Genomic DNA, 22,013 nt, shown 5'->3' with positions numbered 1-22,013 from the left:
TAGGGGCTGCTGGGCGAGAGCAGCCCCCTCCGGGTACCAGCTCCGAATACAGGGGCGCACAAAAACAGAGCGTGGCCTCGCGTGCTCCCCCGTGTCGAGTCACGGGGGCGAGGCGACGCTTGAGGTCGGGGGCCTCTAAGGCTAAGCCGGATCTTCGGACCGGACTTAAGTCTAAGAGGGCCTCGGCCAATCCTGACGCCACTGGCCCAGGATGTATGAGGGCAGTCCCCTCTGGGGTGCAGCGGGTTACACCGCATTACACGGTGTCCGTCTCGCCTCAGTGCCCTCAGGAGATCGAACTGCTAACCCTGCCAGAGTTACAGGGCGCAGCGGTCTCCCGCGAGCGCCACTCTCAGTCACCGCCCGGCAACGTAGCGGTGCTAAGAGGCTCGCCACCTCCGCGGAGGTCTCTAGAGCAGCAGGTTTGGTTGCTCCCTGGCGGTTCGCCGTTACAGGGCTCGTTTCCTCCGCGGTGCGCTGAGGCTGAGGCCTCCGGTACGATGTCATGTCCCCACGTGGGATCTGGCGGTGGTGCTAGAGACTCTCTGTAGGCCTCCCTTCGAGCCTATCGAGGAGATATCGGATCGCCTCCTAACGGTAAAAACTACCTTCCTTCTGGCGATTTCTTCCCTCAAGAGAGTTGCACCGCAGCCTGTCGTACTCCAGACCTTTAGTCCTCCTGGCAACCCCTAGTGACACGTTTCCTCCGCGGTGCGCTGAGGCTGAGGCCTCCGGTACGATGTCGTGTCCCCACGTGGGATCTGGCGGTGGTGCTAGAGACTCTCTGTAGGCCTCCCTTCAAGCCTATCGAGGAGATATCGGATCGCCTCCTAACGGTAAAAACTTTACGTCACCCGCCGTGACGTCTCGCCCATCTATTGGTCTGATTACACACGAGTTTCAGAGCCCGTTACGCTGAAGGGCGTTCCCCTAGCGTTTTCCGACGCAGCGTCTCGTTCCCTCGAGGAACTAGGGTTACATACGTAACCCGAGACGTTTTCCAGCAGCCATTACTTGAGTTTTCAGAGTCAAATGATCCTTCAGATCTTTCATTAATCACAATATGCTGATTTAGTGTTAAAATAATAGGATTCTTTAGAAAATATTCTATTCATTAAAGAAACTTCAAAACAACACTATTTTGTTAATTTTTAAAATAAAAATAAGCAAGTAATTAAGAAAGTAAATAAATCTGACTCACCCAAAGCTTTTTAACGGTGTAATTATATTAAAGGGGTGGTTGACCAGCTTTTTTATAGGCTTGATTGTGTTTATGGGGTGCAGTCTAACGTGTTAATGCTTTGTTTGTTAAAAAACGCATTATTTTTCACATAATTTACCTTTATTCCACACCTCTCTGTCCCTTCACCTCTGAACGCACTGATAATTTCCTGCTTTTATGAAGCCCCTCCCTCAGAAATACACGATGGGCTCTGACTGATTAGCTGGCTCAGTGTGTTGTGATTGGCTAAACCACCTCTAGCATGCGTCTTTTTGTTTGTTGTTGTCTCATACTTTTAGATACGCTGTTATTTGTAAATGCTACTGCTTCTGTTAGCTTTTAATATACGGTTTAATTCTGATTAAAGCTTTAATACAGTTCGGCAACCACCCGCGCGTCCATGTATAACGTTTCTCATAACTATAGTATGTGAAAATAAGTGTATTCACTGAGCTGATGATCTGAATGAGAGAGAGAGAGAGAGAGAGAGAGAGAGAGAGAGATGCAGAGCAGGGCGAGGCCAGGAACAGGATGAGAACGTTGCTTTAGAACATTGATTTTGAAACTTGTGAATCCATTAGAATCGTTAGAAGACAGAATCGCGATTCATATATGAATAGATTTTTACATGCACCTGTAGTTTTCTCTTCCTCTTCTCTAAAGCAGCGCAGCATGGCCTCGCCCCCTTTGCTGCGTGTTCCCGGAGGCGGGGTTTATGTAAAATTCTGGGTTCTTGACGTAACGGACCTGGGAAGTAACTCGTTGTAGTCCCTTACCAGTCGTTTTTGTAGGCATTAAACTGCCAGAATTTTAAAAGACGATATCTCCGTTTGCATTGAACTTTCAGATTCGTAACTTTGCAGATATTGTTTATGATCAAACAGCAACATTACACACTAACTAACATAAAAAAGTGAAATCGCATTCAACCACCCCTTTAAAATATAACACCTTATAAAAAGCAATCATTGAGCAATGAAGTGACTTTGGGTAAATAGCACCTTAAATCTTATATATCAATACATAATTAATTAATTGTGTGATTAATGGTCTAACAAATCTGGGTGTACATATGTGTACAATTTAAAGTATTAAGTGTAAACTGATTTATAAAGATGAATGAAGTGCAGATAAATAGCAACTAAAAAAATAGGTATTAATACGGTCACTTGCAAAAAATAAACAATTAACAAATAAACAAAAAATAATAAAATAAATAAAAATCATTGACCCAACTCGATTTACCCCTTCCTTCCTCCCTCCATCTCCTCTGCGTCTCCCACTTTCCTGTTCTGCCTGAGTTCATGTCTTTAATATGGAGTGCTGCAGACAGGAGCCGGTGCACTGACCTGCTGTCTACTCTCAGACTATTAAAACTTGGCCTCTGAGGATGTGCGCTGGAGCCTTTTTTTCAGCCTGTCCCTCTCTCTCTCTTTCAACCCTGATTTCAGTTTGATCTACTAAGTGTGCCGGGCAGCCCTGCGTCTCCGCAACGATCAGCAACAGCACCTCCACTCATTACAAATATTGATGATTGCTTCAAATGATGAGACGTCAGTGCTTGGAGTGCTTCCTGATCCCCACTTGACAGCCACACGCGAGTCAGCTTAAAAGACTTACTGGCGGTAAACGTGGGGTTTCCACGATGGTTATCGAGAAAGCCCCTCACTGCAGATAAAAGCTCATCCATTATGACTAGCCTGACACTGATCAGCTCTTTTCACTGGAGCTGCTTTTGATTAGTGCATGGATCACGTCGTATGGATGAATGGAAGGTGAATTTTCGTTAAAAGCAGCATACTGTAAACATCTAGACATGTGTGGTCCTGTTTGGGCTCAGAACTGAAGTCGGTCAACTTTCCTGATGTCAGTGCACGGAGACATAAAGTCCTATATCCTATAAAGTGTTCTTAAAACAACATGCTTTCCTTATGTGCTGCAGAATGTAGGAATTATACTGAGGAGAGCCCTAAATTTAATTTGCCACGCTATTCCGCTGAATAAACAATGGTGAAGTAACTCTGTGCATTCCCCTCATAAAGCAAATCTAACAATCCTCATTATGGATAAATACTAAGCCAAATGAAATGTTTCTGTTTAAGGCAGGCTTTTAGAGGTAAAACTACATCAACACCAATGTCAACAACACGGAGTGAAGAAAATGGATCTTGACAGGTCTGATGGTTACACAGGATTCCAGCTTGGTTAAAATGAATGGCGGCTCAAACAGAAGATAGTTTTGGATTGTGTGGAGCGCAATTGTAAAACTATTCATTTATGTGTTTCAAATGTGTTTATAAGTTCATAGCCGTGAGATCTATTTTATCTGGCTTAATGTTGCAGGTTTGGGCCGCGGATATTAAACAGTCCAAACTCTTTCAGATGAACATACAAATTAATTAAGAGTTATGTGAGAACTAATATATATATATATATATATATATATATATATATATATATATATATATATGTATATATATTTGGGCTTTGCGATTTTAGTTCAATATTTTTTTCTTTAATATTCTATTATTTAAGGGGATTTTACTAAATATTAACATCAGGTTAGATACAAATTCAGTCTTATTAAAGTATTTTATGCCACAACATGGTATTGCCTAAAACGTCATAGTGTGTAGTTAATAGATTAAATTAGGCTGCAGTGCTATAGAGACTAGAGAGCAATTATGTTGTGCTTATGTGATTGTCGGTGGCCATCTTGAGAAGCGAGAATGCTTCGGAAAATGGCTCATAAAAAGGACGAGGACGTGAATGCTTTTTACAAGTCAGAATTTAAAATTACGATATGGCGTGAACATTTTACATGAAATTATATCAGTGAGGGGGAGCTGTAGGGAAGCACGTAGCGAGGCGTGCAACAATATTACAACCACTCTATATCTCTAGTCATTTTAATAGGCCTATGCAACTTTTCTAAAAATTTAATATTTAGATTTGTTAAATATTGTGTGCTAGGACAAAAATTAAGTATCCTGTGGATGATCGAGGGGCACAAGAAGAATCTGGATGGGCACAAGGAGAATCTGTATGGCATTGCCCCCTAGCCCCCTTAGATCTGGCCCCTCAGCCACCCTCAGCACCCCTAGTTCCCGCGGCTATGTAGTTTGTTATGTTTTAAAGCCAATGTCTCACTATAGCCGACTCGAAACAAATGGGTTTTTCCTTCCATAGAACAAAAAAGATGAATTTTTAAAGAATTCCCCCACTGTTTTCTTCCATACAAACAATGAAAGTAGATATGGACCAGAACTTTTTTTAACCCTATAAAGCCTGACATATTAAATAAATAAATAAAAGCTATGTATACTGCATTAGGCAGTATCTTTTGTTTGCTTCTATTGTCCTCGTTTGTAAGTCACTTTGGATAAAAGTGTCTGCTAAATGTGTGTATATATTTACTCATATTAGTATCATATAGGAGAATATAGAGCTCACACTCAAGCAGGAAAAAAAAAACCCACCTCCATTTTATACAGAAGCCCAAATTGAGCACATATATGCAATTTAATTGATAAACAGTTGAACAACAGATAGATCTCACTTGACAGCTATAGTCACCATAAATGTTTTTGTATGGAAAAAAAAGCTTGGATGTTGCGAAGTAGTAATTTGGGTTTTTAAAGATAAATTATGATAAAGTTTGCATTCATTGTGAACTATCCCTTTAAAAAATAAGCCTCATATACTATGTGTGTGCTTTTACTCAGACTGCATTCTGTTTTATGTGCTCCCTTCCCATCTCTCCAGCAGCTATGCTCTGAACCTCCTCCTGTTATTGTTTTCATCTTGTGTCTTTTCAGACGCTAAAACAAACAAACACTCTGCTGGTGTGTTCTTGTCCTCATGCACCATGACCTCTGTGTCTTTGTTTGAGAGCCTTAAGAGCTCCAGCTGTCATCAGCATCATCTTAAGCCAGCGTCTCACTAGTCGTTTTTTCATGCGTACGCTTCATTTACATAGTCATTGGAGAATCAGAGGGAGTCTCTGCCGTGTCTCTCTGCGGGCGAGTGTTAACAGCCCCAGCAACCCAACTCCCTGCCGACGCTCTGATAACATCTAGCAAGTCTGGAAGTATCAAAGGCAGTCAGATGTGGCTTTGGCAGAGACCAATGAGCTCTTCTCACAATGAGAATCTGATTTGACACTGTCCGGCTCTGATCTGATCCAAACATTTCCCTCACAAATGCCAGATTGGTTTACTCTGATCATTTTATCCTAATCGAGTGCTGCAGCAATGATATCAAAACCCAAGACCTATTCATCATGGGGTCAATTCATGAGTAAAATAAGGTCTGTGGTAAACAGAATTTGACTTGGACGTTTTGTTGTGAACGTAAACTGCACACACTCACACGCCAAACGTTCTTATGTAGTTCCTTATTAGAAACATATGTTTTTAAAAAGTAACATAACTGCTTCAAAATGAGCATTTTCAGTATGGTTGTGTGTAATTTACCACGGACCTTCACTCTTAAAAATAAAGCTTCCAAAAGGGTGTTTTTGCAGTGATGCCATAAGAAGAACCATTTTTGGTTCCCCAAAGAACCTTTCAGTGAACAGTTCCTAAAATAAAAATTTTTAAGAACATTTTAGAAATCTAAAGAGCCTTTTTCGACTATAAAGAACATTTTCTGTATTTGAAAGGTTCCATGGATGTTTAAGGTTCTTCATAGAACCACTGATGTACTTTGTAATATTTTATGGGTTTTGTGTGTTTTATGATGAACTTTGTGTGACAGTGAATCAGAGAGAAATGTAAAAATATTTATTCGGTCTGTTTTCAATTCTTAATCGTTGAATAACAGGAGCAGTTTCAGTAAAATCTGAACAGAAATGTTGGAAATTAGATCAAATAAAATAATTGTAGTTTTTTTTTATATATATTTTATTTTTCAGTCAACATTTATTTTATTTTAAGAAACATTTTTTTGGTTATACTTTACTTTGGTTATTATTTATACTTTGGATAACTATTAGTTATCTATAATAACCCTGCAGTGAGTAAACAATGACAGAATTTTCATTTGTGGGTGAACTATTCCTACAACTTAATTGAAAGTTCAGTCAAAACTAAATAACCCTTCTCAGTTGAAAATGATTTTGAGCATGTAAAATTGGTTTTCAAGTGCAATATGAGGTCCATGACCATTTTATACACAAAATCAGTTAACCCCCCCAATCTACTCAGAAATTGAACACCACTGATTGGATGTGACATTCTCTAATAAAATTTCCGACAAAACCTGCATACAGTTCACTCCAGTGGTTTTTACTGGGAACACACAGCCTTCACGCTTTTCTTACTTCACAGACCTAGCAGGACAGAGCGAGAGAGAGAGAGAGAGAGAGAGAGAGGGTTACCTTACCATTACAGCTGTGGCTGAGGGCAGGCTGCGTTACGGGTCTATAGAGAGCGGCCGGGTACTCCTCTTCCGAATCAGAGTCCTGCGCTGCCTGCGTGGTGGCATTACTTAAGACGGAACTCTGGTTGTCATGGAGATTGGGTGAGGGTGGTTGAGAATGGGAATGCTCAGTGACTGATGGACTGGAGAGAGAGGATGGCATGGGAGAACCTAAACAAAAGAAAACCAATTTAAACCAAAGGAAAATAAAAAAAACTAATAACCGCAAATGAAAAGAACAAACATAGAGCAGCTACATTAAAAATTGCATTACTGTAAATAAGAAAAAGTAAATATTTTTTTTCTTCTTTTTAAAAATCAAGTTTGAGTGATTTTCTTCTTGCAAATCAAAACCAAATCACATGATCATGAAGCTGTATCAAATGCATGCATTAACATAAACGCAAGCAGCGTGAACCAAAAACATCAACTGCTACCAAACAAAAACAGCAAAGAATGATGGTTTGCAGCTTAAGCATTCTGTTTGTGATGTTTCTGCTCCACTAGCTGTGGTCGCATGGAAGTTGCAAATGTTCTCCACAGAGCCCACGATTGTCTTTAAGGCCATAGCATTGGTGAGTTGTGAGGCCGAGGAAACCACTCTCTCACACACACAAAAACACACACTTGCTTTCATTGGCTGCCAAATTCACTTTATCTCCATCTTAGATTAATTTACCATCAAATCAGCCATTAAGAAATGGACGCTGGTATGGGCACACACACACACACTTAAAATATTAAGGCAAGAACATGAGTAAAGACTTCAAAAGGACTTGAAATTAAAAAAAAAATTTCAGCTAACAAAGTGATATTCTGTAGTAAAGCAGCCTGATGCATAGTGAGAGAAAAGCTCATATTTCATGCTATTCATCTGAAAATGTTTGCATCTTGTTTACATTTTCACAGTCTTGTTATGTGAAAAAGCCTTGCTCTTTTCTCCACTCATATCTACAGTATCTGGAGCCGATCTCACACATAATCACCTTCCCAAACCAGGACAAAGAACTGACCTGGGCTCAGTGCCTCCACTTAGCATATAATAACAGCTTATCAGACATGGTCAAGGATCCCTGATCTGGGAGCAGTCAAAGGCAAAGGGTGAGAGCAATGAGTGAATAGTAATTCAACTGACTGGCTCTCAGCTCCCAGTCAGGGGTCTGGACACACTCATGAGACAGTGAGCAAAGTCACCTCTGCTTCCTTGGCGTGTGGCTTTGGAGTCCTGGACACAGCCTTCTAATTACCTTCGATTCTTTACATTACACTGCACTGTGAAAGAGAAATGGAGAAAGGCAAAGGACACGCAGATGAAAAACCAGTGTGTGTGTGTGTGTGTGTGTGTGTGTGTGTGTGTGTGAATGATAGTGAGAGAAAAAGAAACAGAGATGCTGAAAGAGCAGGGGAGAATTATTATTTTGTAATTATTGCAAGCTTTATTTATATATTTAAGATATGAAACACAATTACAGGCAGATCCTCTGGGAGAAGGGCTCACACCAGCCAGCCTGCCCATCCCAACCAACAAATTAAGTGCCATTAACCTGCCACTCTGCCACTGATACACCACTGTGTGTGTGTGTGTGTGTGTGTGTGTGTGTGTGTGTGTGTGTGTGTGTGTGTGTGTGTGTTGAATCTACTGTGCTCAGACCAACTGACTAAAGCAATAAAGTGTTCACTCTTGGCTGAACACTGATATAAAGATACACATTAAATGGCCTCTGATTCACCACTGCATTCATTACACAACAGACACGGCTGTGATTGGTCACAGTGCTCAACCGCTGAAAAACAACTTTCACAATCAATTAATCACAGCAGATGTAACTGCAATGTTGACAACTATTTATTGAATTAACTGTTTTACCTTAATATATTGTTGATTTTTTTGTTTGAGTTTGTATGTTTAGAACTGAATTTAGGGGCAATTAAAATTTACATTTGTCAATCATATAAAAATTGTAATTTCATGGAGAAAGTGTGTTATAATGTATATAAGTCAGCTAAATAAATGTGGAAACATGGTTATTTTAATTTCTTTATAATTTTGTAATTAATTATCAGGGTTTAAAAATAAGTCACTAAAAAATAAGCAAAACCCCCAAACTATCAGTATCATGAGATTACGTGTTAGTATTAGTAATCGTTTGGCATTTAAACACAGTTTTTGCATTAAATCTTTTCAGAAATAATTGTAACCATAGTTATAATAAATTATAACTGCATACATATTCATGGTTATATTATTATAAAGTATAATGCATTATATAATATTACAAAATCAATGGGGTGTTAATTGTGTTTTAACACATTATACATTTTAAAGGTGCAACTTTTACACCTTTAAAATGTATTCGATAGTAGCTGAAATTATTCATGTGAACATTCAGCTGATTAAAAGGTGTATTATTACAACTGTAATATAACAAGTGTGCCTTTTTAAACAATATATGAGCAAGAAATGTCTGGGATTTGGCAGTAGATAATATTTAGTACTACAGCACGATTGTGAGTGTGATATTACTTTCATACAAGTACAGTACAGATTCAGTTAAGTTCAGTACAACAGCACTAAAATCACTTCAAGTAAAGTGCTACTGATAATACTATAAAGCTTCAGACGGTTTGAAGCACACAAGCCTTTTATGGTGAGGAATTCAGCTGCTGAATGGACTGAGGGAAGCGAGTATGCAGAGGGCACTGTGTAATCCTGGTTTAGCAGCTTTTTTAAAATTCATTTCCTCTATCTCTTCGCCTCTCATCCCGCTTCCATTCGTCCTCTCTCTCTGTGATAACCAAAGTTCTTTATGTGTTTTCATGCCAACCTGCTCCATCAGCACTCCTTACCACCTGCTTCACACACACACACACACATACACATGTGAGGAGATCAAACATAGATTGACCCGTTCTCTCGTGTGTAATGATTTGTGCGAGCAGATGAAGAAGTTGAACATGACACATAATCCAGTGCAGCTGTCAATTAATGCTGAGAGCAGAAAGGCGAGATGAAACCGCTGTTGAAATAGCAGGATGGGAAGTGTTATCTTCGCTATTGTTCCAGTGCACAAACAAATCAACTCATAAACACAATGAAGAATTTGTTATTTCAGTGAGAAAAAAAAGAGGTGGAGGAGTACTCTCATGCTAGTGAATCAATTCAGCCATAATAAACAACGATAACAAATTGAAGCAATCAGCTGTCCGACAAAGAATTTGTGCACACACAGCTCAACAAAAAGCTCCACACTCTACAAATGACCTTCTTAGACACAACGTGAGGTGAAATAAATGATTAGCATTAATAATTTAAATTTAAAAGTTTTCCGCTGAGTGTTCATTAGTCTAATTGTAGGCAGTTTGTAGTTGCTAAGCAACATCACCTTGTGCATTAATACAGAAAGCGCACAGGTATGAGTTTATTAGCATTTCACAATATCTTTGAATGCTTCTTATCCTATTAAATTGTGGAGTCAGAATTATGAGTTTCATTAGCTTCAAAACCCCTTGGAATAGGCAAAATCAACTGCACTGCACACACATATGGAGCTCTATGCTTTAAATACAGCATACAGCACCCAACACACACACACACACACACACACACACACACACACGCAACACAGTAGAGTCGATGATGAGGGTATTATTTCCACAGCCTCATCATTCCATGGCAGTAAACTAAAGGCGCTTGTTTGTCAGTCATTGATTTTTCCCCCTTCTCTTTGTGTGATTTTGCACAGCATTCTTTGGCACTCTTTTTTTTGCTTGACACCGGGTCAAACCTAATCAGCAACTTCCTGTGCCACTGCTCGTGTGTGTGCATGCTGTGTGTGCAACCTGTCTGTTCAACTGCTCTCCGCTGCCTGCTCATCCCCGATCTCATATGCAGGCCTCTAGGTTTTCATATTCTAATCGATAGCAGCCCGTGCCTCAGTGCTAACAGGAACGCTTAAGAAAAGCTGCGCTGCTGAAATCTCTAACCGTCTGTCTCTCTCTCTTTGTCTGTTTACCTGATCCTTAGTGGACGCCAGAGAGCACAAACAAAGCTGAAGGACACATGCCTCAACAAGAACAGTGTGTGGATAAATCATACATGATGAGCATATAGAATCATGCCTCATGGTCTGATTTTCCACTAGCTTGGTTTTTTGTGTCATTTGACGGTTTAAGAGAGAAATAAGTGTCTAGTGTGGTTCAGAGATGCACAAGAAGCAAACACACAACAGTTGACATCACAGTGACAGAACTGAGCACATACACAGACTTTGATGCATATGAAATGAATTGTCGAGAAAAAAAGACATGCGATGAATAAGATGATAAAAAACTGTGAAGTTGGACTGTGAAGTTTTTTGCTTGGCTGTATGGACCCCCTGCGGGATGGGCTCACTGACTAACACATGACAAACGCTCCATCAAACTGGATGAACGGATTGGATGTCTTTAGAGATTAAATGCTCATTATAACTAATACGATCTATCATTGGATGCAAATGGAAAAATGGAAACGACAATTGTTGGTCACTTGAATAATAAGTGGATTCTGCCATTACCATTAGGCTACCACAAATCATTTGTAAAAGAAACATAAGAGTTCAGATTATTGTTAAATAAATCTAAAATCATAAAAAAACAATACTTGAAACTAAATAATCATCAACTGAATAAAAATTATATATACATAAACTTTTAACTTTTATAGCCAAGGCTATACTTTTCACTGTACTAAATGACATTTAACAAACTACATAACTAAAGCTAATAAAGAAAAAGGAAATAAAAACTATATAGACATTTTTTAAAAAGTGACAAAAACACACAACAAAATTACTAAAAGCTTGAATGAATGTGAAAATAGAAAATATTTTAAAATATGAGTATACATGAGTTATACCCTTGCTGGCCCAGGCAAATTTTTGCACATTTTTAAATGAGTATTTATTTATATATGTGTGTATGTATGTGTATGTATGTATGTATTTATTTATTAAATACTACTACTAATAAAACAATACTACTGTACTACTACTAATAATAATATACAAATGTAGCAAAATAAACAAATGCAATTTGCAATTTTATGCAAAAAATTTTGTGGCGAGACTACATAATAATAATAATAATTATTATTATTATTATTATATACTATTATTATATTTAAATATATGTAATTAAACATTAAAGAGTATGCATATGTATATGTATGAATATGTATATGTATATGTATATATATGAATATTTAATTAAAGAGAAGGCTGATCCAGACCGGGCTAAAACACCTCATCCAAACACACCCCCACATCTCTACATCACGATGTGGAAATATTTGCGTAATGCCGCCCAAATGTTCATGGAAAGAAAGAAAGAAGGCGTGGTTTCAGGAGCCGCAGTAGTGTTGATGCAGCCATGTCAGGGAGACACTGTGTGTTTCTGTGTGAAAGCAAAAGCACTTTATTTGGCCTTTCCGAAAGTAGATGCAATGAGGAATCATTGGTTAAGATTTATTTACAACAGAACAGCACAACCCAGATATTCGAATTTGTGCAACGCATTTTATAGACGACAGTTTTGTGAACCTAGGAGAGTAGCCTACAAGGCTGGCTGTGCAAAGGCTATTTCTTAAATGGGTCAATTCCGACTTTGCTATGACAATCTGGCGCTTATTCTGAATCAGCTACTGTAAGTATGTTTTCTTAGTAGTTTAAGTATTTGCTATTGACTGTTCAAATGCGGAATTTTGCGCCGTGTAGAGTATCGCGTTTTGTGTGTGTGTGTGCGCGTGAGAGAGAGAAACAGGGTCACATCACAGTGGAGTCAGCTTTCTTAATCGTGGCTTGTGTACTGCAAATTCATACGAGCATCATCACTGTGTCTGTCACACGACTCTGTTCCCCTTTCGGGCTTGAACTGATGGTAAAACTAAGGACATGTTGAAAGCTGAAGCTTGCGATTATGGAAAGGGGCGTTACATTTCCGACGCGTGCTTGTGGTGTTCAGCCAATCACAATGCACTGGGTCAGCTGGCCAATCAGAGCAGACTGTGCTTGTCGGAAGGAGGGGCTTTGTAGAAAATGACGCGTTTGAGAGAGGCGGGGCATAGAGGAACTACAATCATTTACAATATTTGAAAAATAATGTTTTTTGAACATTAAAGCATGTCAACATATTCTGTAACACCAAATACACCAAATAATGATCTTTAAAATAGCATCATATTTGTTACAACAAACTGTCTAATTTATTCATCTAATGCAACATTTTCACAAATATTCCACCTATGATAGACGGCAAAACAACATTGCAATGGTGGTATTTAATCCCGCACAATTCACAGTTCACAACAAAATACATCACAGAAAACTAAATTAAGTTTGCAATGAGTTTGAAGTTTGCAACAAACATCGGATGAAATGACAACGCAGCAGTGGCCTTATCCATCAACTGGGTTGAAATGGCCCTGGGCCATTCTTATTGTTGAGCCCTGCATGCGCATCATTAAAACCACTCATGCAAACAGTAGGCCTGAACATCAGCACTTATGTATGTAGATAGAAATACAGACAGAGAAGAAATTGTAAAAAGAAGACGGAGAAAAAATGCATGAGAAATGGATGAGAGAGAGAGAGTGTGAGAGTCTGAAAATAAAATAAAATAAAATGTGAGAGAGAGAGAGAGATGACATTCTGGCCTATTTTCTATCAGACTGATCTTTTAGTGTCATTTTATCCCTTTTTTTGTTCTGCCTGTAGAATTATAACATTTTGGAAACACACACACACACACACACAGGGGAGCTGCGGGTTGAATACCAGAAAGCTTGAGACTGTTTGTGTCTCTTGGAGTGGAACAATGCCTCCAGTATCCCTCGCTCTCTCAATCTCTGCCTCCCCTTCTCTCTTTTTGCTCCCTCTATCTTTTCATTTTCTCGCTCCGTAGCTAGCTTCTCTTTTCCGCAGCTCTTTTCCCCTTCGGGCGACATGTGAAATGAAGCAGAGATGGTCCCTCAGTGGTGAGGAACAGATAAAGAAAGAGAGAGGAGGAACAAGAAAACGGTTGAAGAAAGCGATAGACTTATACCCGTACACCTGGGACTTCTGGCTGGCCTAACATGAGAGAGACAGACTATGCTCCGACGCCGCTCGAACAGGAAATAGATTCACAAAAGCTTAGGCACGCACAGAATTAGCAACACACCTGTTTTTTTTTTTTGCAAGTCAAGGATCTCTTTTGTGATTTAAAGCATTTTGTGTCGTGTTGTGAGGGTGCTGACAGAGCAACATCTGAAAGCCAACACGGGAGTGAGTAATCTGGCTGCAAAATAGGATGCAACAAGGTGAATGTATGCTTTAAAATCAACATTTTAAATGATTTATGAATCTGAATGCAAATTCAGATTTCTTGTGGCATGATACAGATTTTTTACAGAAGTTTTACGCAGCATTTAATGCTATAAAATACAACATAAATGTTAATGTATATTTATAAATACAATATTAAATATACTAATATTAAATATGAATACTATACAAATATTAAATTACCATTCTAAAAGTAAAAATCATTTGTTCAACATTTTATTTTTTTTGAGACACAATGCCTGTAAAAATAAATGTAGAAAAATGCTGTTTAATGTTAACTTTTGATTTCAATTGATTGATGTGGCAACAAATTAATTAAACAGTGATAAAGGTGGGTGATCTATCATAAACGCCTTTAATAATTATGAGTGTTTAAATATTTGATGTCTCGCTGAGTGCTAAAGGTAAGCCTGGAGGTGATGTTCTGAATGATCAATCTGAGTGAGCTAGGTTTAAACTTCATTACCAAACACCCTGGTCTGCACATGCCAATATTTCACCAACAATCAAAAACTGCTGGAGCTCTCTGATGCCTCAAGCTCTCTGTTCAGACTTCCCTCCCTCCTTACAAGACATTCCTTGTTGCCACAGAAATAAAAAGAGACCAAATCCATAAACACCAATAGCATTCTCTCTCTCTTCTCTTACCCTCCTCAATCTATCTCCCTCTCGTCTCCTCTCAGATCATCACACATCTCATTCTACTTCATCTCGCTTCTCTTTCCTCCCTCTCAGCACTCATTTCCTTTCTTTTCTCTCCAGAGTACAGCAGGTCATAGTCATCTTTGTGTTTTTTTTGAGGATTCATAGAAAGAAAAATGCATGCGTGTGTTGATGGAGGATATTGTCACTAGCATATGAAGACAAAAAATAGAAGCTAAAAATATTTTTGCTACCTAAAATAAAAATGTGAGCTTGCTAAAAGCAAAAGCTAAACTGAAGCTACAAATGTGCACTACATTGCAAAGTAAAATACATAAAAACAGAAAACAGTATGTGGACAGAGCAAATAATGGTACAGCTAATTTCTTGAAAACAACCAGAACCAGAGTTTTGTTTAATTTATGTAAATGGCCACAAACAAAACTTTCTTATTTCAAACATTCTGTGCCTTGTACTTCAAAACCTAATCCAGGGACTGTTTTCTGAAGTGGGCCGACTGGCAAAAGATCTGAGCGGATCCATCCGTGCTGCTGAATCATAAATGCCTTAGAGATGCCAGAGTGACGGTAGTCACAATTTACAGCTAAATGTAGCAGCAATGACACATTTATAGGTGTATTTCATTGTCCACAAGTACAGCAGCTGTTGCTATGAATTTGACAATTAAAACTTTGAACTTAAACGTTGCCATTATGAAGCTATTATATTCAATGGGGTGTTAAATTTTAGTCATTTTTTTAGTATGTGTCACCATAGGCAGATATAACAATTTGTGTCGCTTTTTTTGCAAATAAAATAAAATAGAAAAAATTATAAAGAACAGCCCCATTAAAACAAAACTGAAACTGAAAACCGCAATAAGTAAAAAGAAAAAAAAATAGAAACCATTATACTCGTGATGATACACACTCCATCTGCAATGATGCCTATAATGATGCGCACATAAGTGTCAGTCTGCTGGCTAATGATGATGTTATCTAAGGTCTTCGCCCCTTCCGCAACAACACCCTTCAATACCTGGCCTGCTTCCTGTGATCGATCACCCCGCGAGCCAGGCCCCCACCTCGTCTCAAAAAGTAAACAACCCAAAGCACGTCTCTGACACTCTGCCTGTCAGCCTCCAAAACCCAGCAAATGAAGACGGATTCTCCTTAATTGGGTTTGGGATGACTTCAGCGCGTGCGTGATGATGGGGGGAGAGCTATAATTCCGCCATTATGATCCGGAGACAGCCGTGTTTTATTCCCGCACAAAGTGCACTATTCGATTTACAATGATTCATGCCGCAGCAATGTTAATGGTGCAGACGGAAGTGTGCAGAGAACGTACTTTGAAGGGTAGCGTTTAAATACGAGCTAACCTTAGTGTATGCGCATTCACACACTCGCCTAAAAAAAAATAAAGCATTAAACGAATGATTGAAAGTTATGATGCATACAATCGTGGGTTTCACATTAAAATGCAATATTTTCTGTGTGGATACTGTACGTGGGCTTAACAAGTCTTTTGAATAGCGTACAATAAAATACAGCAACACCATTAGTTATTTGAGTTCCCAGTCTTACTATAGGATAATAAGGGAAGGTCAACAATCAACCATACAGAAACATATGAAAACCTGTGCAGAAGAGAAAAAGAATGGTGGGATTATAGAGGATGAATGGGTGAAAAGATGTCAATTGGAGAATGTGCCTGACTATGCTTCCCAAGCTGCAGTGCTTCGCAGAAAATCATAAACAAGCGCAACACACCTCCAAATAGCAAGGTCATTTCAACATGTTATAAACAAGCAAGAAAAATCATATATACAAATACACCCACTTGTGCATGCGTACTTACACAGTTCCAGAGACTTTTGCCTTGAGTGTAATTGGGTCCTTCTTATGTGAGAAACCCAAAGAGTGCTTATCAACACATGTGCTGTTAAAACAACCAGGGCTTGCCCAGTTTATGGCTGTAACCAGCAAATGGGAACAGCAGGGTGCTGAGGGAGAGCATGTTAACACACATAATCACACAGCCATTTACAATGAGGGGTGCGGGCAGGGTCCTTCCACGGGTCACATGTGGTTAGCTGCCGCAATGGCAGAAAGAGTGGGAGAATTTTTTGGCTAGCCGAGCGCTCTTTGTCAACGGATTACTGCGGCTGAGAATTTTACAGACAATGCTGTTGATCTTTGATATGCAGATATTATAAACACACACATAAGAAGCTGCATGTAGGAAGGGTCCTTCAGCCTCTGTATATAATGAGCTGGGAACAGCGGTCTTCTGCGTCGTGTCGGGGTGATTCAACAACGTGCCAGAATAAGGGATTTAAGCAAATGCAAAAATATGTGACTGGGTTCAGCCCAAGTAGTTAACCAAAGAGCGCCAATCCACACCAGCTGGAGATAAGCTGGCTTTATGAACTGGCTTCCAGAAGCAGATATCTACCGTACAGGAATGTCAGATGGGGTTGTAGGCTAGATATAATCTAAGAAATGTCATTGTGATTGTGGTGAGTGTTGGTTTCCACGTCTGCTTCCTAGTCTGGTTCCTAGCTAGCTAGCTAGATAAAAGATAAACAGAAAAGTAGGACAGAGAGATACTCCATATGTGACACGAGTAGGATGATGAAGGTTTCAGAGGTCAGGTTGGAACCCCAGGCCAAACCCCCCCCCCCACAAACTGACCTTTGCACCCATCTCCTTTCCAGTTCAGCATGCAAACCATCCCTCTGGGAAGGTTTGGACCCACTCACACCCCAGCTGCTGAACTAGCAAACTAGAGTAACCTCAGTCTGCCAATAGCAACAGTTTATTTTTACCGTGTTAGGTTGTTAAGAGTAGACTTACATAACCAATGACTTAACTCCCATTCCGGTTATACACTGTATAACACAAAGTCAGCCTTAGGCTTCCAAAGACACAAGCATTCTGAAAGAAGATGCACAGGGAGATCAAAAGGTTCAAGTAGTTAAGTCCTGGTGAAAGGCCTGCTCATCCAGAGGTGAAGGGTTGAGCAGAGGGGTCATAAAAAACCCTAATCCTATCCACCCGCTTTAGGTAACTGAAGGAGAGCAATCGAAAGAAGAATTAGGGTCAGTTAAGAGAATGAGAGAAAGCATCACAACTGACGAGAGAGAGAGAAAGAGAGAAAGAGAGAAAGAGAGAAAGAGAGAGTGGCTGGTCATATGCTTTCAGCCTTTTTATGGCACCGTTTCATGTGCTGTTAAGCAGCACCTTCTTTCACGAGCGTGTTTTTGGAGGCAAAACAAAGATGAATGACTCGTTAAATAAAGTTTAAGAGAGACTCGTGAGTGACGCTGATTACGTCTCTTTACACCAAGGGCATTGTGCTAGCTGGTAATTTCACACAGTTAAAAAAGCTCCAGTGCTTGCTGAGGACGGAAGAGAAAAGCAGCTTGGAAATAACAAGAGGGGACAATGGCTTCCTTGCTTGCAGTGAAAAAAAGATAGGCACGAAGAGAAATGTGCACGCTTAGAATGCTGAGCTATTGATCTTGCTATCTACCCGCTCCCGCTTTCTTTCCGTTATGCCACACAGCCACATCCACACACATATGCAAAATCAATAAACAAAAGACATTTTCATACTTTTATTTCACAATTTTCATTTATAGTATGTTTAGTTTAACTTGTAGTACAATAACTAAAACTAATAAATAAAAATGACCCTCCCCCCCAAACTAATAAAAATCTCAAAATCTAAAATTTTACTTAAAATAATATCAGTGTACAATCTGAGTGACAAGTTGAATGGAAAAATCCCCCCCCCCCCTTTAATGACAGCAGCACTCAAACTTCACACTTTAATGAAGATCATGCATGATAAATGAATGTTCCTAAGAGCTTGTGCTTTAATGGATGGAAATCTGACCTTTTTGTGGTAAGGTTAACTTGGTCAACATCATAAATTAGCTTATTTGATTAGTGACCTAAACTTGCAGGAAAACCTAAATATTTCTCTCTCACTTCATGTCAAAATCTCTTTGCAAAGTCCAAAAACTTCTGGTTTATTTGCCAGATTTTCATTGTGGATTCAGACATTTGAACCGCACTCTACTGAGTGGGTGAGCACAGTTTAGTATGTTGTGGTGTTTTTATGAGCCATTAGGAGTGTTGGGAACTGACCCTCAAGCACGGACGGGAAAAAAGCATTCAGTAAACACATGTAAAACATGTTTTTCCAGGAACAAAAGCTCATCATGTTTCTGTGACACTGTCAAATATGCTTCCGCACGCAAACACTACACTAATTAAAACGAAACGGGCTGGTGGCTTTCATATTTTACAATGGAGCTAGTACCAGTACGGTCACACGGCTATACAGTCACTCTGCTATGAAGACGTAGCTGGACAGCACATAATAAATTAGCTGTTGCTGCAGATAGCAGTTTTCCTTCCTTTTGTCTTTAATAGAGCGTGCTGTGAGCAATTACCTCTGCGGAGAGACCTAATCTCTCAGCATTATGCCAACCAGCACTGCCAGTGCTACCTCCTGGGCAAAATAGCAGGCTGAGGCCTCTCGGAGGGTGTAATCTCACACGCGCACATACACATACACAAACACCCAAGCCTTTCATTATCCTCATCCCTTGTGATAACAAAATCAGTCAAGGAGCTCGCCACCAGACAACACCCGCAGCACACCTGCCATACGGCCTGCGCTGTTACCTCAGGAGACCGTAGCTAGGGACCAATCAGAGGTGCGAAGATGGTCACCGTGGGACAGCAGGTCAGGAGATGGTGCAGCTGAAGTGTCAAGGGGATTCATCAATCGCAAATCATTGTGTATAGAAGAACAACCTGAGTCCCTGAGCACAGAGCTGTAAAGCAGGAAACAAATTAGACTCTCAATTTCAGCTAGCTCCCTTCCATCTTGCTTAAATCAAGCTGCTTTTGAGCTTGTATAAGTGGATATGTGACCCTGGACCACAAAACCAGTCATAAGTAGCACGGGTACATTTGTAGCAATAGCCAACAATACATTGTATGGGTCAAAATTATAGATTTTTCTTTTATGCCAAAAATCATTAGGATATTAAGTAAAGTATCATGTTCCATGAAGATATTTAGTAAATGTCCTATTGTAAATACAACAAAACTTAATTTTTGATTAGTAATATGCATGGCTAAGAACTTAATTTGGACAACTTAAAAGGCGATTTTCTCAATATTTTGATTTTATTTGCACCCTCAGTTTCCAGATTTTCAAGCTTATTTATTCAGCTTTCAGATGATGTATAAATCTCAATTTCAAAACATTGATCCTTATGACTGCTTTTGTGGTCCAGGGTCACATATGTATATATTACAACTACTTACCAAAGACAGCTTGCGTGCCGTCTACCCCTGAGAATAATGAACACATCCATATATACATCAATCTCACCTGCCAAACAATCTCACGACATTCACTTTTAAGTCTCAAATAGAGAATTCAATAAACAGGATTAGTTTGGTGAATGGACGGGTGATGATAATGCAGCCTAAACTAGGTCAGTCAGAGGTGTCAGATGGCTTAACAGGAGGCCAGAGGCTTATCCGTACAGTCAAGCCCTCTCAGGGTCAGTCTCAGCTGGCTGCCACAACTCTGTGAGGTGTGAGAGAGCATTCTTCTTTTATGCCAGCATGGCTTTTTAGAAAATGGTGTGGCACTGTTGTCTGGTTGGTGGCAATTCTCTGGGAGCAGATGTTCAAATGGCACCAGCTGAGAGCAGATGGGGGGAGAGGAAGGGAGAGGATGGTGGATTGGGCAGCAAACAAAGGGAGACCTGCCTCGCACACCCGGACCAACAACAGGGAGACAACACATCTGGCCCGAGATGAACAAAGAGAGGTGGAAGGCACTAGGACATCAGCAGGACGCTTATTCCATCTTTACACGCGAGGCTTTCATCCTGCCGATGACGCCAAAAAATATGTACACTTCCCCGTGGAGCGCCTGTGGCAAAGACGGAGAGAGTGAGGGTTGATGCTGGGCGTCAGATGGATCGGCGGGTGTTGCGTGCCCACGCATCTGGACTGGATCTCAGTTGCGGCCATTGAGCCCCCAAACATCCAGGCAAGCACACTCCTTCAGATACACATCCGCGGCTTAGAGAGCCACTGTCAGACAACTGCAGTAAACACGCCTCAGATCCTAGATAAAGCTCTCCACAAAAGAGCCCATCTGCGCGCGTGTGGATGTGGATGTGTATGTTTATATGTGTGTGTGTGTGTGTTTGTGTGTGTATTCTTCCTCCTCAAACAACCTCAAAACACAGCTTATCCTGACAACAAACAACATGGCTGTCAAATTGCACACGCCCAAAATAGTTTCTGCACGCACACACACACACACACACACACAAATCATGATTCATAGTCTTCATCGTGAGACCAACTGGATGAAGCTTATGAAGAAGTGTCTGGGGAATATTTCACTCCCAAAATAAATTAATAATAATACAAAGGGAAATACATTTTGGAATTATATATATATAGCATACATTTTTGGACATTGCAAGAATTTTCTTTACTGTAATACAAAAATAGGCTCGACTGTGAAATGTACTTTTCTCGAGAGGTTTTGTGAGCTTCATCCATCACACATATACCCACAGCTTGAAGAAAATGGCAAACGATATGTGGCTGCTATTGTTTCTTGCAAGAAGGGAATCAAAATCTGAATAAATCAATATGACATTCTGTTCTTTGATCCCCGTCACCTAGTAGTACATCAGACATCCAATCCCGTACAGGGAATCATTTTAGTTTTGACCGAGTGCTCTTTAGATCAACGTGCATATGTGTTTCCTGTAAAAGCAGAGCTGGATATTTACGATAGCTGTTCTTCATCAGATAAGAGCATGCATCTCTGTTCGTAAGGATCGCCTTTCTCTTCACCTCTGTGTATCTCTTTCTTTCTCTCGCCTGTTCCTCTTGCAGGGGGATTCAGGTCTAGTTACAGCTACTGAAAGGGTCTGTTTTTTTTGGCTTTTTAAAGGTCTTCCCCAATGCCTCCTCCATTTTCTTGAACAACACCAAATTTCCACTGCCGTACCCCCTTAACCTCAGTTAAAATTTAAAATCTCATTTTGTCCAAATACTATTCGGCCTGTCCTAGCCCTCCATCTTTCTCCCTCTATTCTCTTTCTCTTCTCAGAGTAGTAAACTGAATGTACTTGGCAATCGTTAGCTGCACTGATAACTGAATAGTAATTAAATGAAATATGAATTCACTGGTACGGTTGTGCTCTTTGTTCCAAGTGCTGGATGGACTCAGTGACCAGTGGGTCGGATACCACTCATACCTGCAGGCTGTGTTTGGCAAATAAAGGCTCTGGAGCTGTGGTTGGG

At 39.9% G+C, this 22,013-nt stretch overlaps 1 protein-coding gene across 1 annotated transcript in view; it reads right to left on the bottom strand.

Annotated features, from left to right (window-relative positions):
- The window catches only part of LOC107552026 (teneurin-3-like), a 135,512-nt gene that overhangs the window by 11,998 nt on the left and 101,501 nt on the right, over positions 1-22,013 (bottom strand). Inside the window, exon 4 of the mRNA XM_016233836.1 lies at positions 6,608-6,814. Coding sequence (XP_016089322.1) covers positions 6,608-6,814 — 207 coding nt within the window. The remainder of the gene's footprint in view (positions 1-6,607; positions 6,815-22,013) is intronic.

This window comes from Sinocyclocheilus grahami, unplaced genomic scaffold, assembly GCF_001515645.1.
Source record: "Sinocyclocheilus grahami isolate Dianchi unplaced genomic scaffold, SAMN03320097.WGS_v1.1 scaffold17.1, whole genome shotgun sequence".
Taxonomy (NCBI): domain Eukaryota; kingdom Metazoa; phylum Chordata; class Actinopteri; order Cypriniformes; family Cyprinidae; genus Sinocyclocheilus; species Sinocyclocheilus grahami.
Note: the sequence above shows the minus strand (reverse complement) of the source record. Positions and strands in the feature narration are given on the sequence as shown.